This window comes from Microplitis demolitor, chromosome 7 (assembly GCF_026212275.2).
Source record: "Microplitis demolitor isolate Queensland-Clemson2020A chromosome 7, iyMicDemo2.1a, whole genome shotgun sequence".
Classification (NCBI taxonomy): domain Eukaryota; kingdom Metazoa; phylum Arthropoda; class Insecta; order Hymenoptera; family Braconidae; genus Microplitis; species Microplitis demolitor.
Window position 1 is genome coordinate 22,688,684 of NC_068551.1, and position 18,215 is coordinate 22,706,898.

An 18,215-nucleotide genomic window follows, 5' to 3' on the forward strand; every position below is an offset into this window, starting at 1 on the left:
AAGAAAAGCTAAAAAAAATAAAATAAAATCAAGCGCTCCGGCTATTCAATTTTATTGTTATTATTATTATTACTATTATATATAATTTATGATATAATAAGTCGAGCGAGAATTAATAAACATAAAAAAAATATAAAAAAATAATGGGAAAACTGTGTATATGTATAGTATACCTCTTGGTGAAATACTTGGTTGCATGATTTTTAAAGTAGCATATCGTAGTAATATACGTAGCAGAGTTATCCCTGCGTAAGATAACGAGAGTTCTTGAGTGCACCAGTAACAAGTGGATTCGGCGAAGCATGATAAATGAGCCCCAAATGTTTGAATAATATTGTACAAGTGTATATATACATATATTACATATATAAATATATATACATGTTCGACTGTTAGTCTAAGTATCATTAGCAAAGTCACCGTAAAATGATTGCATTTTATAAGGACTGAGAATAAAATAATGGTTAGGTGAGAAGCAAAATAATTTTTTTCACAAAATATTATAAATAATAATTTAACATTATTTATTATTATTATTATTATTATTATTATTATTATTATTATTATTATTATTATTGTTATTATTGTTATAAAATAATACATATAGATAATAGATATATTATCAAGAGCTAAAGATTTTTTTAAACTATATTGTGATAGTATAAACAATGGTAAAACGTAGCGGGGTCAAAAGTAAAGGGTTTTTGGTTGTTGTAGTATTAGTATTATATTATCTGGTGAGAGCTTTTGAAAAAGTGAAAAGGCGGATCCCACTAATATTTGTGTCTCTTTTCTTCAACTTTCTTTCAATCCCATACATTTTTACTCTCATATATTCAACATTAGATCGAAATGTGGTCTACTGAGTCTGATGGCATACAGTAAAAAGCTCACTGATATATACATATACATTTTACCTTTTAAAAAATCCTGCTCGGACTCGTGAGAATGTCAACACTACTCCTTGTATTATACCATGCACACATAAACATAAAACGTAATGTGGTTTTCCAGAATTATTATTATTATTATTATTATTATTATATATGCGTCAATCTTAAATACATGATTAACTATACTTGATAATTAATTTATTTAAAAATAAAAAAAAACAGAAATGTTTGGAAAGTCCAAAAGTGCACGCCTCAAATGATTATGTTGTAATATAAAAGCTAATATTTAAAACAAAATAAATTTAAACAATAAAAAAAAAAAGAAAATAAACTGACAGCTGGTTTAGTATTTTTTATAGGGGACGTTAGTAGTAGTAGATACATGAGTAAAATAAATAGATGGTATACGTATAGAAAACATATACACATATGGGACAATAATTTTTAAGAAAAAATCATAAAAAATTCATCGATTTTCACTGATATATTTTAAATGGGAAAAAGTTGGTTCCTGATATTCAATAGGGTTCATCCAAAGGATAAATGACAATTTATACAATAAGAATTAGGTTGATTCATTGTTTGTGACGGCTTAAATACAGGCGACTCACAGCCATACATCCTAAAAGACTTCACTATAAGTAAACTTATTAACTGAATTTTTCTTTAATTATAAACAATTACATTTAATAAAACGATCGACCATCGCATTAATCAAACTTTAAAGTTTCCTAAAATCATTATCAATTACACAATCAATTAATCTTTTGAGTTATTAACATTACTTTTGCGAGCACTTGACAAAAACGGTGGCTATTCGACAGTAAAGCCCACCTAAATGCTTCGCATTTGAGGCGTGAAAAATAAATAACGTCATACCTATATGTATATATATATAACTATAATATGTTAACATGTTTAGTAAAAATCCTTAAGCTAAAACTTATTAAAAACTATTTATGTATAATTTTTAATCTGTCATCTCAACTTGGTGTTGTCTTATATTAAATTCACACGTTCATTAGTAAAGTGCAAATAATAAATATAATAATAATAATAACAATAATTATAAAATTAATATACATCTCTTAATCTGCTGGTATATATACATATAAAAGAAATTATAAGATGCCGGAGCGACTATTAACGTAATAAATGACATTAATATGCATCATATTGGGTTTAATCATACGGCGTTACATTAATTTACATAAGACGATGTGCCGTCGTAGTCACGGATGTCCGGACTCGCGTGTCACGTAGATAGTCTACTCGATTCGGAAGTCGAGTGTCTAACTTACCGTCAGCTCGATCGATAATCGAGTTAAATCCAGGGTTTCCAGTAATTTCCATCAATTCCTTGCATTACTTAATTCAATTTTCGTACTTTTGTGAAATAGGGATTTAAATTATGCTATTTTAGTTTTTTTTAATTTATATACCTACATATAATATAAAAATTCAATTATTCCGAACACAATTTTTTTTCTTTATATATATATATATATATATATATATATATATATATAGTTATTTAAATATTAAATTGAGTATTGAATTTAATTTTTTAACAAAATTAAAATTAAAAATTCAATTCAATAATTAATTCAACATATTCGTTTTAAATTAATGTTTACTAAAAAAATGATATTATTTATTATGATAAAAGTATATACTATTTAATAAATCTCTATTCTACTTATTTAAATACACAAAAAACAAAAACACAAACAAAAAAAATCAACAAAGATAATCAGGTAAGTTATAATAATATTTATAATATGTATATAACAACTACAATAGTAGTGGCTGGCGTCTTTGGACGCAATGCCTTGTGTTTTAGTCTGTGGCTTCCCCTAAATTTGCTCAAGTTTCGGCTTTGCATGGTGCATGGCTAACATCATCGTCATCAACAACTTGTACCAGCAGTTCACGTCCATTAAGTCGAGCGACCAGTCTCTGTGGTGGTAGTTCTGGTTACGAATCAACTCCAAGTCATCTGGGACCTCACTACAGTTATCATAATATGCCAAGAAATAACTCCCCAGAGCTTAAATACAATACATTTAAACCAAGACGACGTAAGCAACTAAATCATTCACAACAATTTTATTCGTTGAGATTGTGCCGCAAACACGATAATTATAGTATCGACCAACAAAATCCAAAACAACAACAACAACAACAACAACAACAGCTACAGCAACGACATAATTATCAACTATATGCTATACCTATTATCAAAGCATGTCCCCATAAAAGCGAAAGTATTAAGAGCAGCAGTAAAAGCTGTAGCAGCATCAGCAATAGTAGCACTGTTGAACCAACAACTACACCAGCAGATATTATAAAAACACCTGATAAAGATTATACATTATTCAAAAGATCTTCTCTCTCCTCTTGTTCATACTCACATTTAAAATCTAATGAATCAGCGTTGACAATTTATCAGTCAGTTAATAATAATAATAATAATAATAATAATAATAATAATAAAGTACCACCAGTACCTACTCCAAGACGACGAAAGACTGATATATCGCAACATATTTATCAAAACGTTCCTCGTCCTATATTTCCAACGGATTCAAAGGTTTGTCGTTTGATTAATTATTCATGGAATTTAGGAAAATTTTAAGTGATATATAATTTTATAATTTATTCATTTATTTAAAAAAATAAAACTTTTTTTATTGTTTTTGTCTATAACATGTTTATAAACAATATTACGATTTTATAATAGTTTTAATAGAATATATAATTAAGAATAAGAACTGTAAGTGAGAAGTATACATATTATATTATACATACTCAAGACATTTTAAGATGACATTAAATACAATACAGTAGTCACGCAATGCAGCACGAAGAAGCATCAGTTATATGTCAACTAAATTACTGAAACAATATCCAGTACTTGAATCAAAATTAAATACCATTCAGCTTTAAATGTTATCTGGTTAATTATTACAAACTGACACTTACTGTACTCGCTATTCATCCGTGCATATAAATAATACATGAAGGGTAAATTATTTAGTATATTTATATATAATTACATATAAAATATAATTAATAATAATTATTTATTGACTTAAATAATGATGGCCATCTCAACGAAAATTCCTCTATGCCTCAGTTGTATCATCTACAAACATTCTAATATGTTTGTTTACATAACAACATTAATTAGTAAACGCAAATTCCCTTCGGGAATATGCTCCCTTTAGGACAGTTACGTCAGCTATGACTTTATTACACAACCCAATTATCGTTGCAAATATAACGCACTCATATACATATATATATATATATATTTTTGGGTGCGGAAATAGTAAATGAATAACACAAACGTAACGATGTTTGGAAAATTATTCAACTGAAAACATTATAATTTTTACGAGCACACGATTGTGGTTAATTTTTAGTCAAAATATTTACTTGTCGAGGGTAAAACTAAATAAATTATCATCACTCAAGCCAAGAAAATGTCGCATATGAAGAGAAAGGGAAATTATATGGAAAAAGGAAAATGAGAAAATGAAATAAGAGAAAAACAAAAAAAAAAAACAATAAAAGAGTGAAAGAGAGAGAGAGAGAGAGAGAAAGAAAGTAGAAAGAAAGAAATGTACCAAATTCTAATCGGATGTCGTAATTTTCTTTACAAACTGGGTCTAGGCATCTATATCACCATTGCTCTTATGTATGATCATCGTATGTCAAGTAAGTTTTATTATTAATTTAGCTTTGGTCAATGTTTTCACATGATTGCATTTGTCATCACATTTTAATATTATGCATATTTAAAAAAATGTTTTTTTTTTTTTTAATTGTTTTTTTTTAAACATATCCTATGCTGCAATTTATGATTTTAATGATTATTATATTTTTAAATCTTTTATAAAACTTATACTTGACTTGATTGATTGATTACTTAAATAATTAGCAAATAGATCCTGATATAATTAATATGTGAACAATAAAATACTAGAAAATGCTTTAAAAAATTAGTTAAACTGTATTAATTGAAAAATATATTTTTTTTTAATTTTACAATTTATTAAAAATAAATTTTAAGCAAATTCATTTATCGATATTTATAACAATTAAAATTAAATTACGAAAAAAAAAAGAAACTGTTAAAAAAATATATGTGTGTTTTATCAAATAATAATTATAATCATTAATCATTAAATAAAAAATAAAGCTAACTAAATGAAATTATTAACAATGCTTGTTGCAGCATATGAACGAGTATGATTATAAAGAACATTATCAAAAGTATCAACTGCAAAAACAACAAGAAATGCAACAATACAATTATCACCCAAGTAGTAGCAACTACAGTAATAGCATCAGTTTCAATAATCAACTAACATTACCATTAACACGTAATCTGTATCATTCTTCAGCAATTAGTCCTCTGCTAGCATCACTAGTCCAAACTAATAATACTAATAATTTAATAATTAATAATACAACAACAACAACATCAACAACAATAACAACAACAGCAACAGAAGGAACAATAGTATCAGCACGTCATTATTATGGTAATCGTAATAAAAATGATGGTAGTGCGAGTGACAGTGGTCATATTAATGGTAATATGAGTGAGACAATGTCTCTATCATTATTGCGTAGTCAACGACTTGATCTTGATCTAACTTATAATTATCATCAAACACCAAGTCATCGACAATCGTCAACAGGACAACGACGTAGTGAACGAAAAAAATATCGTACCAGCAAACACGAGCGTAATGATCGTAAAACAAAATATAGACGTTCATCAGATGGACGTAGTAGTTGTAATAATAGATTATTATCATCTAATGAAATTGCGTCATCAAATTTATCAGCATCATGTGAAACAAGTTTTGGTCGTATTCAGGAGCTCGGTATTCCTGAAAGCTATAAAATATCATATCCACACTATTATGAAGATAACAATACTGTTACTATTGATTCAACAGATTATCATTCAAAGCTAAATCAAAAAATTATACCTAATAATCTATCAGATTATTATTCTGATAAAAATATTAAGGATAGTAAAAATACATATCCAGAAAATTTTTTACAACAATTAACAACAACTACTACTGTTAATACTACTACCAGTACTGCTACTACTACTACTACTACTACTACTACTACTACTACTACTAATAGTACTTCTACTATTAATACAACAACAACAACAACAACAACAATTACAATAACAACACTACCTTCTGAAGTAACGACTTTACCTACAACAGTCAATCAATATCCACAAATTGATAATAACTTTCGTGATGTTGGTCAAGAGATTGACGTTTAAAGGTATGATCATCAATAAACGTTGTTATTTTTATTTATAGTAAATACTTATAAAAGAAATAGCAGCAGTAGCAACAACAACAATAAAACTTAAAGCTTTAACTGTAGCTACACCAATAGAAAAATTTATTTATTTATTTTATCAAAATATTTATACATTATTTAAATAATCTATTTTATGTGTATATGTAGTGAGCCTAATTTATATTATTGAAGTTTAGTTATATTAGCTTTTTCGTTTATTTATTCATTTTTTTCATTCTTAAATTATTTTGTTTGACTTTGGCAGCATAAATGATAAATTCATATAATATTTATATATTTATTCTAAACCGGAGATTCCTATTCACGTATTGATTTAGATACAATAAAAAACTATGTGAGGAACGAGTATCGATGTAAGTTTTCTGCTTTCAATATTATCTATTGACTCTATTGCTAATCTACACTATAGCATACAAAAGCTCGGTTATTGTTTTATGATAAAAATATAAGTTACATGTGTGTGTTTGCATATATGCATATAATTTTACATATAGTATAAATTTCGATTGCTTAATGGTAGTAGAACAAGAGAATTTTATGATAGAAAAGGATCACCTAAAATAACTGGAAATCGGTTATATGATCCAATGATATATAGGTTTCACATCCGCTGCAAACTTTAGAGACCATTGAGCAATTATTATTAATCGGGTGAAACAGTTCACAGCTCGACAATTGTATATTGCACCAATGTTTGTTGTTCATAGGACACCCGGCAAGCGAAGAGCGATACGTATATTTACTAGAGAATGTTTCCGGTTGGAGAGTATCTATATTGTAGCATCCACGCAACATCCCAATTTCAGCAGCAGCAACCGGACGCTGCAGGTACTAAATTTTTCGATGACCACCTTTATGCTATTGAGGTCAAAATATATACATATATAATATAAGCCAAACTACTCTTGGTTTTTTTTCTAATATTTATTTATTTACTTTTAATGTGGCGATTAATCTGCCCCCCCCCCCCTCTCCCTCGCGCTCTTGATTTTTTTTTATTTTTTCCAATTGCTATGGAATAAAAAAAAAAAAAAAATAATGAAATAAAATTTGACACTTAGAAATACGAAACAACGATTAGTTACACTTTTATTCTATACATAATAGTGGTTATTTTTTATTGTATTGGATATTATAATAAAGGGTGAAAAGTGCCAACGGATAATAAAAAAAGAAACATCTCTCCGTGAACAACATTCAATTAAAACAACCTGATATCATTTTAAATTTAGGTTAAATATTAAATACTAAATTATAATTTATATATAATATTAAAAATATTTTAATACATACAAGCACAGTTATTTATTTGATTATATAATAACTTAATAACTAACAATATAGACATCATAAATACAATATAAATATTGTACCATTATTATTTTCAATTTAATTATATTAATAAAATACGAATCATTTATTATAATTTATATTTGGTCAATACATTTAACAGTATATTTTTTTTACAATTGACAATACAACGTTTTACTCGAAACTGTGATGATAATAAATATAGCGTTATTTCAGACTTCCGAGGCACTCTACAATATCTTGAATATCTTGGATTATTAAAAACTATATTATCAGCTGTAATTGTGTATGAATATTATTTTTTGTATTAATTATTATACCACTATTAAGTTTGCGCGAAAATTTAATAATTTTTAATTAACGATATACCAAAAAATTGCACTCAAAATGCTCTTTCAGAATCCGCAATTGCTCCAGTCATAAAATTAATAATTAATTAATTAATTATCATCAATTAAAAGTACGAAACTCATTTTTTGTAAAACTCAATAAATAAATTTTATTTTTTATATTGATCGTGGTCATTAAATTGTTCCTCTTTTTCGATCGAGAGCAATGACTTAATTTATGAAATATTGAAAATTAATGCTAATTAATTGGAATCGTAATTACAATGCATAATTTAATTGACTTGTGACGTCAAGGTGGTTGTAGGGCAGCGCAGTAAGTGGGAAAAGGGGTGCGCATGAGTACGGCTCTTTTAAATTGGCGGGAACGATTTAAATTTTTAATTCTTTAATAAAATTTTTTTTTGAAAAGGGCATAAAAAAGGGTAGTTTTCTATATTTTTTAGGGAGCGTACTATCACATAGATACACGATATCGCTTAGCGAAGCCCCTCAATTTTCCCCAAGTCCGTCTAAACTTGGAAATCAGCAGATTTTCGTAAATTTCTGCCGTTAATAGTTATTGAAAATTAATTTATTTATTGAGTTATACACAAAATGAGTTTTGTTTTTCTAATTGATAATAATTTATTAAATTTTAAGTTTATGACTGGAGCAATTGTCGATTATGAAAGAGCATTTTGAGAGCAATTTTTCGTATATCGTTCATTAGAATATATTAAATTTCCGCGCCAACTTCATAGTGGTAATTATTATTATAAATTTGCAAATTATTATTTCAATTATAATTAACATAGTGATGAGGCAGAAAATATATATAAATAAAAAACCTTAATTTTAAAGCTTTCTATTGTTAAGATTAGATCTTTTATTTATAAATTTTAAATAAATTAATTTTAACAATAATTTAAAACTTTTTAAACATAATGTTTACATTTTTTTTTCAGCCTTTTAAACCTGAATTTTCGGATTTGGATTATGCGGACGTTGACTATAGATCTTATGGGCCTATTAACTACAAAGCTGCCAGTATTGCGCTTTTGCAAACTCGAAAACAACCGTCACAGCAGCATCAGCAAAAGCAACAACAGCTCGAGAGAAAACCACAAATGTACGGAACACAAGACGACAACGAAGAGTTGCTCTAATATAACGCCGTGTAATGCCAATGAATAGTCTAGAGTCTGTCTACAAGTACGAATAGATGTATTATACATATTTGTAGACAAACATTTTGTTATGCTATTGTGTATTTCTTAAGATCTATCTTCAAACTCAAGTTAACTTTTATTATTATTATTATTATTATTATTATTATTATTATTATTATTATTATTATTATTATTATTATTAATATTATTATTATTATTATTACTATTATTATTGTGGTTGTTACATGATGAAACATGTATAATAAAACAAAAGGAAAATATATAATTTTTTACGCGTTGAGTATATCGAGGGAACAATAATTTGATAAATAATTAATCTCGATGCGTCAGTGCACGTTTAAAAAACAATACTAAAATAACTGACATTGTAATTTTAATTAAGTATAATCTGTATTTGATGTATATTAACGAAATAATTGATAGGAATAAGCACGTATGTATTTGCAATAAAAAAAAATCAAGTTTAATAGGTAATTATAAATTAGCTTTCATCTCGCCAGTAATTCTTATAAATTTAAATATTTAAATACTATTTAATTATTTCTGATGCGCTCAATTATTAACCTAGTCAAATGCCTCACTGATGTATGCGAATAGTAAAAATAATAATTTTATTTATTTTTTGTTTGTTTGTTACAATCATTTAATATTACTGTAAATTATTTTAATTGTCTGTTTTTGCAATAAGTTCTGTGAGATACTTTAACCATTAAAAAAAAAATAAAAAAATCATAAATAAATGAACAAAAGCAATTACTTTAATCATTGGAAAGTATAATGGGTTAAAATTTATTTTCTTAATGAAATTTATAAAATTTTTTCATTAAACATTTAAACATACCAGCTAGTTATCTATGTTATCCATGTATAGGATGATTGGACTTAAAGTCTGAAAGAAAATGTATGATTTATAAATAAGAATATAAATGCATCGTTCTCCGTCCAAGAGATGTGGGAATTTTTAAATTAATTTGAGCACGAAATTCCAACATCAATAAATATATGCATCTATATATATATATATATATATATATATTCCAAAAGACAGAATAAAAAAATTAATTGATATACAAAAAAAAATGGTAATTTCATTAAGTTTACTTTGAAATATTTAAATCTCAAATATAGAAATTTTTAATGAGTTGTTGTATACAAATAATTGAAAAATTCAATGTTGCACACATTAAAATGTCCATTTAAATTATCAATAAACAATAATAACTATTATGCTTACGAATATTTATTATATTCATCCCACGTCTCTTGATTAATGTAAATATGTGTAACATTAAATGTAATTGCATATATATAAATACTTATTAACCGGATTAAATACCGGTAGCGCCCACAGGGTAGTAGAAAATCATGTTTCAAATAAAATGTTAATGTAGTTGTAAATTTTAACTGTAAATAGTAATATGTCTACATAACTGCCCATATTCATAGGTAAATATTATTATTGTAACAATACCATGAATTTTACCAATATATATATATATATATATATATATAAACCAAAATATTAATAATCTAGACTGAATTAACACTATGAAATTTAATAATTATTGAAATTTTTTTATTTTTAAAAGTTTAGAAAAAAAAATGAATAAAAAAAAAAAAAAAAAAATTTTAGCGAACATGAAGAAACGAGTCGAATAAACCAAAGTTTAAATATGTTTAAAATTTGAACACTATCTTAATTTACACATAACAAACTGAATGTTATTCTATATTGCCTATACTGTGTTTTGTGATGCACTGCTCGAGTCGTTTCTTGGGACGTGTAATGCATTTTTTCGTTTGACATAAAACTCAATATATATACCCGAAAATTAATATTTACTTATTTTTATGACATGATTTATTGCTAATAATTTTGTATGAAAAAAGAAAATTTTATGTTTTGATTCAACTAACATAAAACAATCAATGATTTCAGTATATATTTATATTCCCGGGGAAAAAAAAAATTTATATATAATTCTATAAAATTTAATATAAAATTAGACATAAGTTTTGGTTTGATCGAATTTCATATAGTTATATATAAATTTATACAATTATATCTAATTATATATAATTTTTTTTCCTGGGTTGTTATTGAAACAGTTGGTTTGTTTTTCAGTTGTCAGACTGCTTCCAGTTTGTGCCAACATACTTGTTCTGTTAATTTTTATGATAATAACTAAAATTTTTTCGCACATATTTTTGTTTTTGTCATTAATAATTATTTTTATAACAAACATATAATATTAATAATAAAAAAAAAAATCAATTAACAAGTTTATGCTTAAATCTATAAGGCCATTTTTAATGAAATTTAAAGAGATAATAAAATTCATGCAAAATTTGTTTTTCATAATAAATAATTACGTTTAATATTAATTGATAGTCATATTAATTATAATCACTGCATGTTATATCTTAAGGGACATGTTTTTTGTGATATATGTACATAAAAAAGTGTATATACATATAAATAAAAATATTTAAAGTTAATAGGAGAATATATTAACCATTTTTATTTTACCATAAATTATATGACAATATTATTGTTAATTTAATTATGTTTTACGACAATAAATTAATATGTTTATTCGACAATACTAAACATATTAATTAATATATTTGTTATGATATGTTGAAAATTTAGTGAAAAAATTATTGAATTATGGGCATAAAAAGCTCCTTAATGTATTTAAAAAAAAAAAAATGAGATTAAAATAATAAGCAATAAAAAGTACGTACATGTATTATACGTTATTGAAGCCGTTTCAAATATAATTATTATTACTTAACCTGTGTATTTGTATGACTTATTTTTCCATTTATTCATCCAAGTTATTTTATAAATAAAACTTATTAACTTACATAGCAGCTGGTCTTAAAGTTAATCACTGTTTGTTACAAATAAAATATTCATTATTATCGTCACTGCATTAAACGTGATTAAATGATTGTAATAATTATACTGATACCAGTAGTAATAACTACGTTTAATCAGACATCAACTAGTAAGTGATTTAGCTACACATAATGGTGATATTACTAAGTGGATACCAGCTATTTATCAGCAGTCATTCAATATTCATTGTATATGTTGATGCTAATTTATATGCATTAATCTAAATTACAATTATTTTCTTCTAATGCAATTTAGTGAATATTTTCAACAGTCAGTTGCAGATACTTAGTAGCTTGAAACATTTTAGAGGGTATAAATAGAAAGAAAGAGAGAGAAAAAGAGGGAGAGAGAGAGAGAAAAAGGGGTAGTTGTTTACAAAAAAATGACGATAATTTCCGTCAAATGTCAGTAATGGAATATTGACGGTGACAGTATGATACATTATTTCCTTTAAATATAATGTAGATGAAGAGACGCCCTGTTGTACATGAGAGATGTTACTGACTTATACGATAAATTATGTCCTATTCTACTGACGATAATAGCGATAATAATAATACGCACGTTGGATAGTTTATTACTCAGGCTCAAACAACGCCAGCCGGAAATTATACACGTGACGTTTTCCTTCATACTCCCTTCGCCAACTCCTATCATCATTATCGTCATCGTCATCACACTACGCTTTTTCCACATTCCTTTTTACTACTATCATAATGATTATTAATATCATTAAGGGAGGGGGGGGGCAAAGTGGACCCCTTAAGGAAAATAATGATAATATCATTAATTTTTTTCACGCGTTTACATCTTTTTAGACGCTTGATACTTATTTTCACTTCATTATGCTGCGTCCATTGAAAAATCGAAAATTAGGGGTAAAGTGGGTCCACCAAAAAACTTCGAATTTGATATTTTTTATCCTTTATACGTATGATATTTGCAAATAACTATAAAACAATTGTATTTTAATAATATAAAAAATCATTTTAATAGTCTGCTGCGATATAACTTTAAAACGTAATTTTATTATCTTTAACTTTTTTAATAAATTATATTTAATAAACAGTTTTGGTGGTCTATTTTAGCCCTCATTATATAAGAAATTTTGATAAGCTTATTATCCATTCGAATTTATTGACGTATAGAAAATTTTGAGGGGCCCACTTTGCTTCCTCCCCCCCCCCTCCCCTACATTAAGTTAAAAAAATTTTTTTTCTATTTTTTTAAACTTTATATTTATGAGGATAATAAATGCCTATTTTTCCTGTATTAACGTAACGAAAATGACAATGTTGACATAGTAAATATTCCGAAGTTAAAAAGAGAATAATACCTTATCTTTTTTGGTTCGTATAGCAATAATATAAAAATAATTCTTATTAATAATTTGTTTTAATTATGAATAATTTAAATTCATCAATTTTATTAGAAAATAGTTAAAAGCAGAGTATTTTAATTTTATAATTCGATCACAAAATAATATATATATATATATATATATACATACCTATACCTGTATTATTATATATAGTTTAACTGTTATTGTGTTTCAATTTTGTTCACCGGTAATGCCGTTTACTGTTAACATTTCCGGCATGAAATTGCGTGTCACATACGAATACCACAAAATTTCATCACATACTTATGAATAATTAAAATCATTTCGGTATCTCTTTTTTTAATTTATATACATGTAAAATGAATTTGTATAAGATATTGTTAATATTATATTTGAGTACTAAAAAATTTAATAAATATATACATTTTTTTATTAAAAAATTAATACATTATTAATATTTATTTTCAACATAATAAATTTATTATTATTATTATTATTATTATTATTATTATTATTATTATTATTATTATTATTATTATTATTATTATTATTATTATATAACACTGTATAAAATCGAGAGTCGATTCGGAATGATTATAGATTTTATTTAAATCGACATTCACTCTGATTCGAAGTTTTAATATTAATAAATAAATGTCCTATCGGAGCGAATTACACTCTAAGGGGATTAAATAAAATACACAGTCATCCTCATTCACTCCGGATTTAATTAACGTTCACTCCGTAAATTTTTTACAGTGTATTATTATTATTTTATTTGAATAATATTTATTAAAGATAACGAGGGAAAAAATTTACTTGAATTATAATTTTAAATGAAATAGTTGTTAACCAGATTTTCCAAACCAAAGAAACTTCCATAGCAAGAAATAGGCGTTACGATCATCTATTATATGATCAATATCAAATAAAACTACCTTTCATATAAAAAAAGTTTTATAAAAAAAAACTACTTTTTCATATTTATTAAAAAAAAAAAAATTAATTAAATAATTGAATGCAATAATTTATTCTAGAAATAACAAAAATTCTTTGGAATATAAATAAGATACAATAAAGGTAAGGGGTTTATCAGAAAATGAAGAGTATACTGATAAAGGTTTGAATTCAAGTCAATATCTCACTAGTGGAAAATAAATGAGACTGCCAACTACATAGCCACATAAATATGACTTATAGTTGCAAATGGCTATAAAAGCCAAACACAAAAGACGGGAGAAAAAAAAAATAATTTCCGTTAGCTATATCCGGTTTCTTTTTTTTTTTTCATTCCACTTATTATGATGACAAATGAATATAAGTGGATATAACCAAAAAGGAATTATTTTTTTAAAGTTAAAACAAAAAAATTTTTAGACAATACAATACTTTGCATAATAAAACTGCCATATCTCTTACAGATTTAAATATTGTCAATTCGTAATAAATTTAAATATTTAATGTAAATTTTTATTATTTTAATTAGATTCAAATTTTGTATAAAATAATTCTAACTAAATGACAAATTTTATCTGTAACACTGTGTGTGATTTTTAATTATTATTATTATTATTATTATTTTTTTTTTTTTTTTTTGCTAATTAAGTGCATTGAAAAATAAAAATAAAATATTACAAAGATATTTTGGTTAAGCTTAATAAACTATTCACTAGAAAAATCAAGTCAACGTAATTTTTTTATGGCACAATCGAAATTCGTTGGCATCCCACGAGGATTAACTCGATAAGAGGAATAAATCCTTTGAAAAATAAAATAAAAAATCCTTCTTAAGATGATAAAACAAAAGGATTTAGATGAAATTTCTATCGTTAAGTCCAACAAAGAATAAGGGAGAAATAAACGACTGTAGTAAAAGAAAAAAAAAGAGAACGGATCAATTCCAGTAGCATTGAAAATTCCTAGATTAATCTAATTGTCGTCTTTTGCTCTCTCATTTAATTTAAACTCATACATCCTAATTGTACTCTCACCACATGTCAATAAAATCAAATTCATGTGGTAAATCACATTACTTAACCAAAATTTATTGCTCGATAAATTATTGTATCCTATCAAATTATCAATGATTAGTTAATAAATTTCGAAATTGCCATTCAATGATTTACTATATATATTCATATTTTTTTATTAGGGTGATTTAAAAATAATATTTATTCATTTTTTTATTATTACGTAAAATACATTTTTTATTTAATCTTATTCTGTATTAGGATATTGTATGTATACATACATATATATTCTTTTTTATATTCTTAGTACAATTCTCATGTTGCTGGAGATGCTGGATACCATCCAACAGAATTTAATAAACCTAAGTGTGGTAGGAAGGAAAAAAAAATAGAACTGATATATAATGTGGCAAAGGTAAACAGAGAATGAGTTTTATTTAAAATTGTAAAAAAGTTTTTAGTGATAACCTATAATAATAGCAACCCAAAACATCATCATTATTATTATTATTATTATTATTATTATTATTATTATCATCATCGTCATCGTCTATATGTCTAAACCTACATAGATATAGATATAGTAATGTTGAGTATTACTCGATGTATGGAACGTACTTTAGGTACTACGGCAAAGCCGCAATCGTACTCTCTAAAATCCCTGTCATACCCTATTGCATATTCATCTTGGCATTTTGGGAAACTCACTGTATTTTACTATAGTCGCTTTAGCGTAGATGAAGCTTGTGCTTGTGCACCATGCTAATGCTCTGTAAATTATCTTTAACTACATCAATGTATATTACTTTTCCTACAATACCTACACTGTTGTACTAATATTTAAAGGTAGTTAATGTTAAATAGCATTTAGATTAAAAGTAAATTAATTTATATTAGTTAACTTAAAGATTAGTACAGCTAATATAAAGATAAAACTAAAACATGATGACGATATATAATGTTAAGTTACTGAATTCATATTGTGAGAAATAAATCTAATTCCCTGTTCCGAGCCTTTTTGAAGGTATATAATAGTTTAAGACCAAAAGGAATGTCTCCTTCATCTTGTTCTTGTTCTTGCTCTTATTTTTTATTCTTTTTATTCTATTTCTTTTACATTGTATATCTCTCTATCTCTATGTAGATAGAGCATTTTAAAGTAGACAAATGGCACTAGACTCCCACTCTACTAGTCTCTCGATTCGAGCCAGATGTCGTTAATAAATCTAAGTAAGACAATGAGCAGCAGCAGAAGCACTAGCAGAAGTACTAGCAGTGGCATACTGTTTCGCGACATAGCCAAGATGTACATTCATCCAGACAGACTACTTATTTTCAATTGGATTCAAAAGCTAGTACAATTGTCTAGACCGATTTAATTAAAAATATAGCTATTATATTAAATATTGATTTTAATTTAAATTTAATTTAATATTATTGATGTATATACATATAGAATCCTTTTTTTTTTTTTTTTTTCTTTCTAATTAAATACTATTGTAGATTTATGTTTAAATAAAATTGAAGCAGTCATCAAGATTCATAACAGCTAATCAGGATAAAAATCAAAATCAATATAATTTCTATCAATCTATAATATAATAAATAATTAATTGTTGTTTAAAGTTGGTGATAACTTGCGAGATTAGTTTATTTTCAAGATAAACGCAATAAATTTTTGGGAATGTTATAAGTTGAGGAAAAGTTGTTATGCAAAAAAATTTCTGTTTAACTTTTCCTCATCTTTCACCAGTAAATTGTCGCTAATTTTTCCAGAAATAACAAACAACTTGTAATCAACAGTTAGAAAATTATTATGTTATCGTCAACTTGATTGCAACTAATTTAGCCAAAGTTCTGACCCGAATGTCTGGCACTCTGACTATCCCTGGATTTCAGGGTGTAGTGCAGGTGGTGCCTGGTGCAGGTTATTTAATGATTCACTTGAGAAAATACAATTTTCTACTAATAAACAGTCGGAGTATTACCGACTATTCTTTGACAATGGTCTAAAATTTAAATAATACAGAAATATTTTATAACTACACGTTGTAAATATGTAGTTAGTTAAAAAAATTAATAGTAAATATAATGACTACTCGTTAATTATATAATAATAAATTTAAAACTAAATAATGATAATTAATGAAAAATATAAATAGAAAAAATAAATTGATTATTTAACACACTATAGTATACATAGAAGTGAACAAATTATGGAATATTTTTATGATAATATGAGTGAGTTAGATTACCATGGTGCGGTAATAGTAATAAGTCGGCGCATGGTCTTTATCGATATGTATAATCACATACAGTGAGACGAAAATTGTAGATTGTAGTATTTGTAGTATATTTGTAGCCCCTGTTCCAGCAACAGTAACAGTATCTGAATTTATAATAGTATTGCAAATAATAATAGTAAATATTAAATTTTATGAGTGTAAAAAATGTTATAATTTAGCATAGTAAGTAATACTACTATAACATTAAATTTAGTAGAAAACTATTTGGAAATATCAGCTCCCTTAAGTTGGCGGGGGGAATTCGATTTTTGGCAAATTTTTTTTAGCAATTCGTTTGTTCGTCGATTGTTCGTCAATGTTCGCTATAAATAATTATTTGTTCGTTCTTTATTTTTTTTTAAATAAATTTTTAAAAATTTATTTGAAGTTAGCGGTGACTATACTCATTTTCTATCTTTTTTAATTTTTTTTCCATTTATCTTGATTTGTTTGTTAATACCCCACCAAAAATAGCGTTTGTTTGTTTGTTTTTATATTTATAATTAATTATTAAAATTTTAATTATGCCCGTTGATCTAATAGTAGTTGTGCGCATGCGCAAGTGTCTGCTCTAGGTTTAAAATTTTTTATTGTTTTCATTATTATTTATGTTTTAATTA

The 18,215-nt window shown here is 25.7% G+C and overlaps 1 protein-coding gene across 3 annotated transcripts in view; it reads left to right on the top strand.

Annotated features, from left to right (window-relative positions):
* LOC103571943 (hemicentin-1) overlaps window positions 1–9,617 on the top strand; it is a 52,862-nt gene extending 43,245 nt beyond the window's left edge. For 2 of the 3 annotated variants that reach the window (XM_053740409.1, XM_053740410.1), the window contains exons 17-18: window positions 5,137–6,221; window positions 8,869–8,957. In XM_053740409.1, coding sequence (XP_053596384.1) covers window positions 5,137–6,219 — 1,083 coding nt within the window. In that variant the 3' untranslated portion in view covers window positions 6,220–6,221; window positions 8,869–8,957. Of the gene's footprint in view, window positions 1–5,136; window positions 6,222–8,868 lie in introns of all 3 variants that reach the window. The other variant, XM_014441780.2, reaches the window with a different exon arrangement.
* Window positions 9,618–18,215: the final 8,598 nt, after the last annotated feature.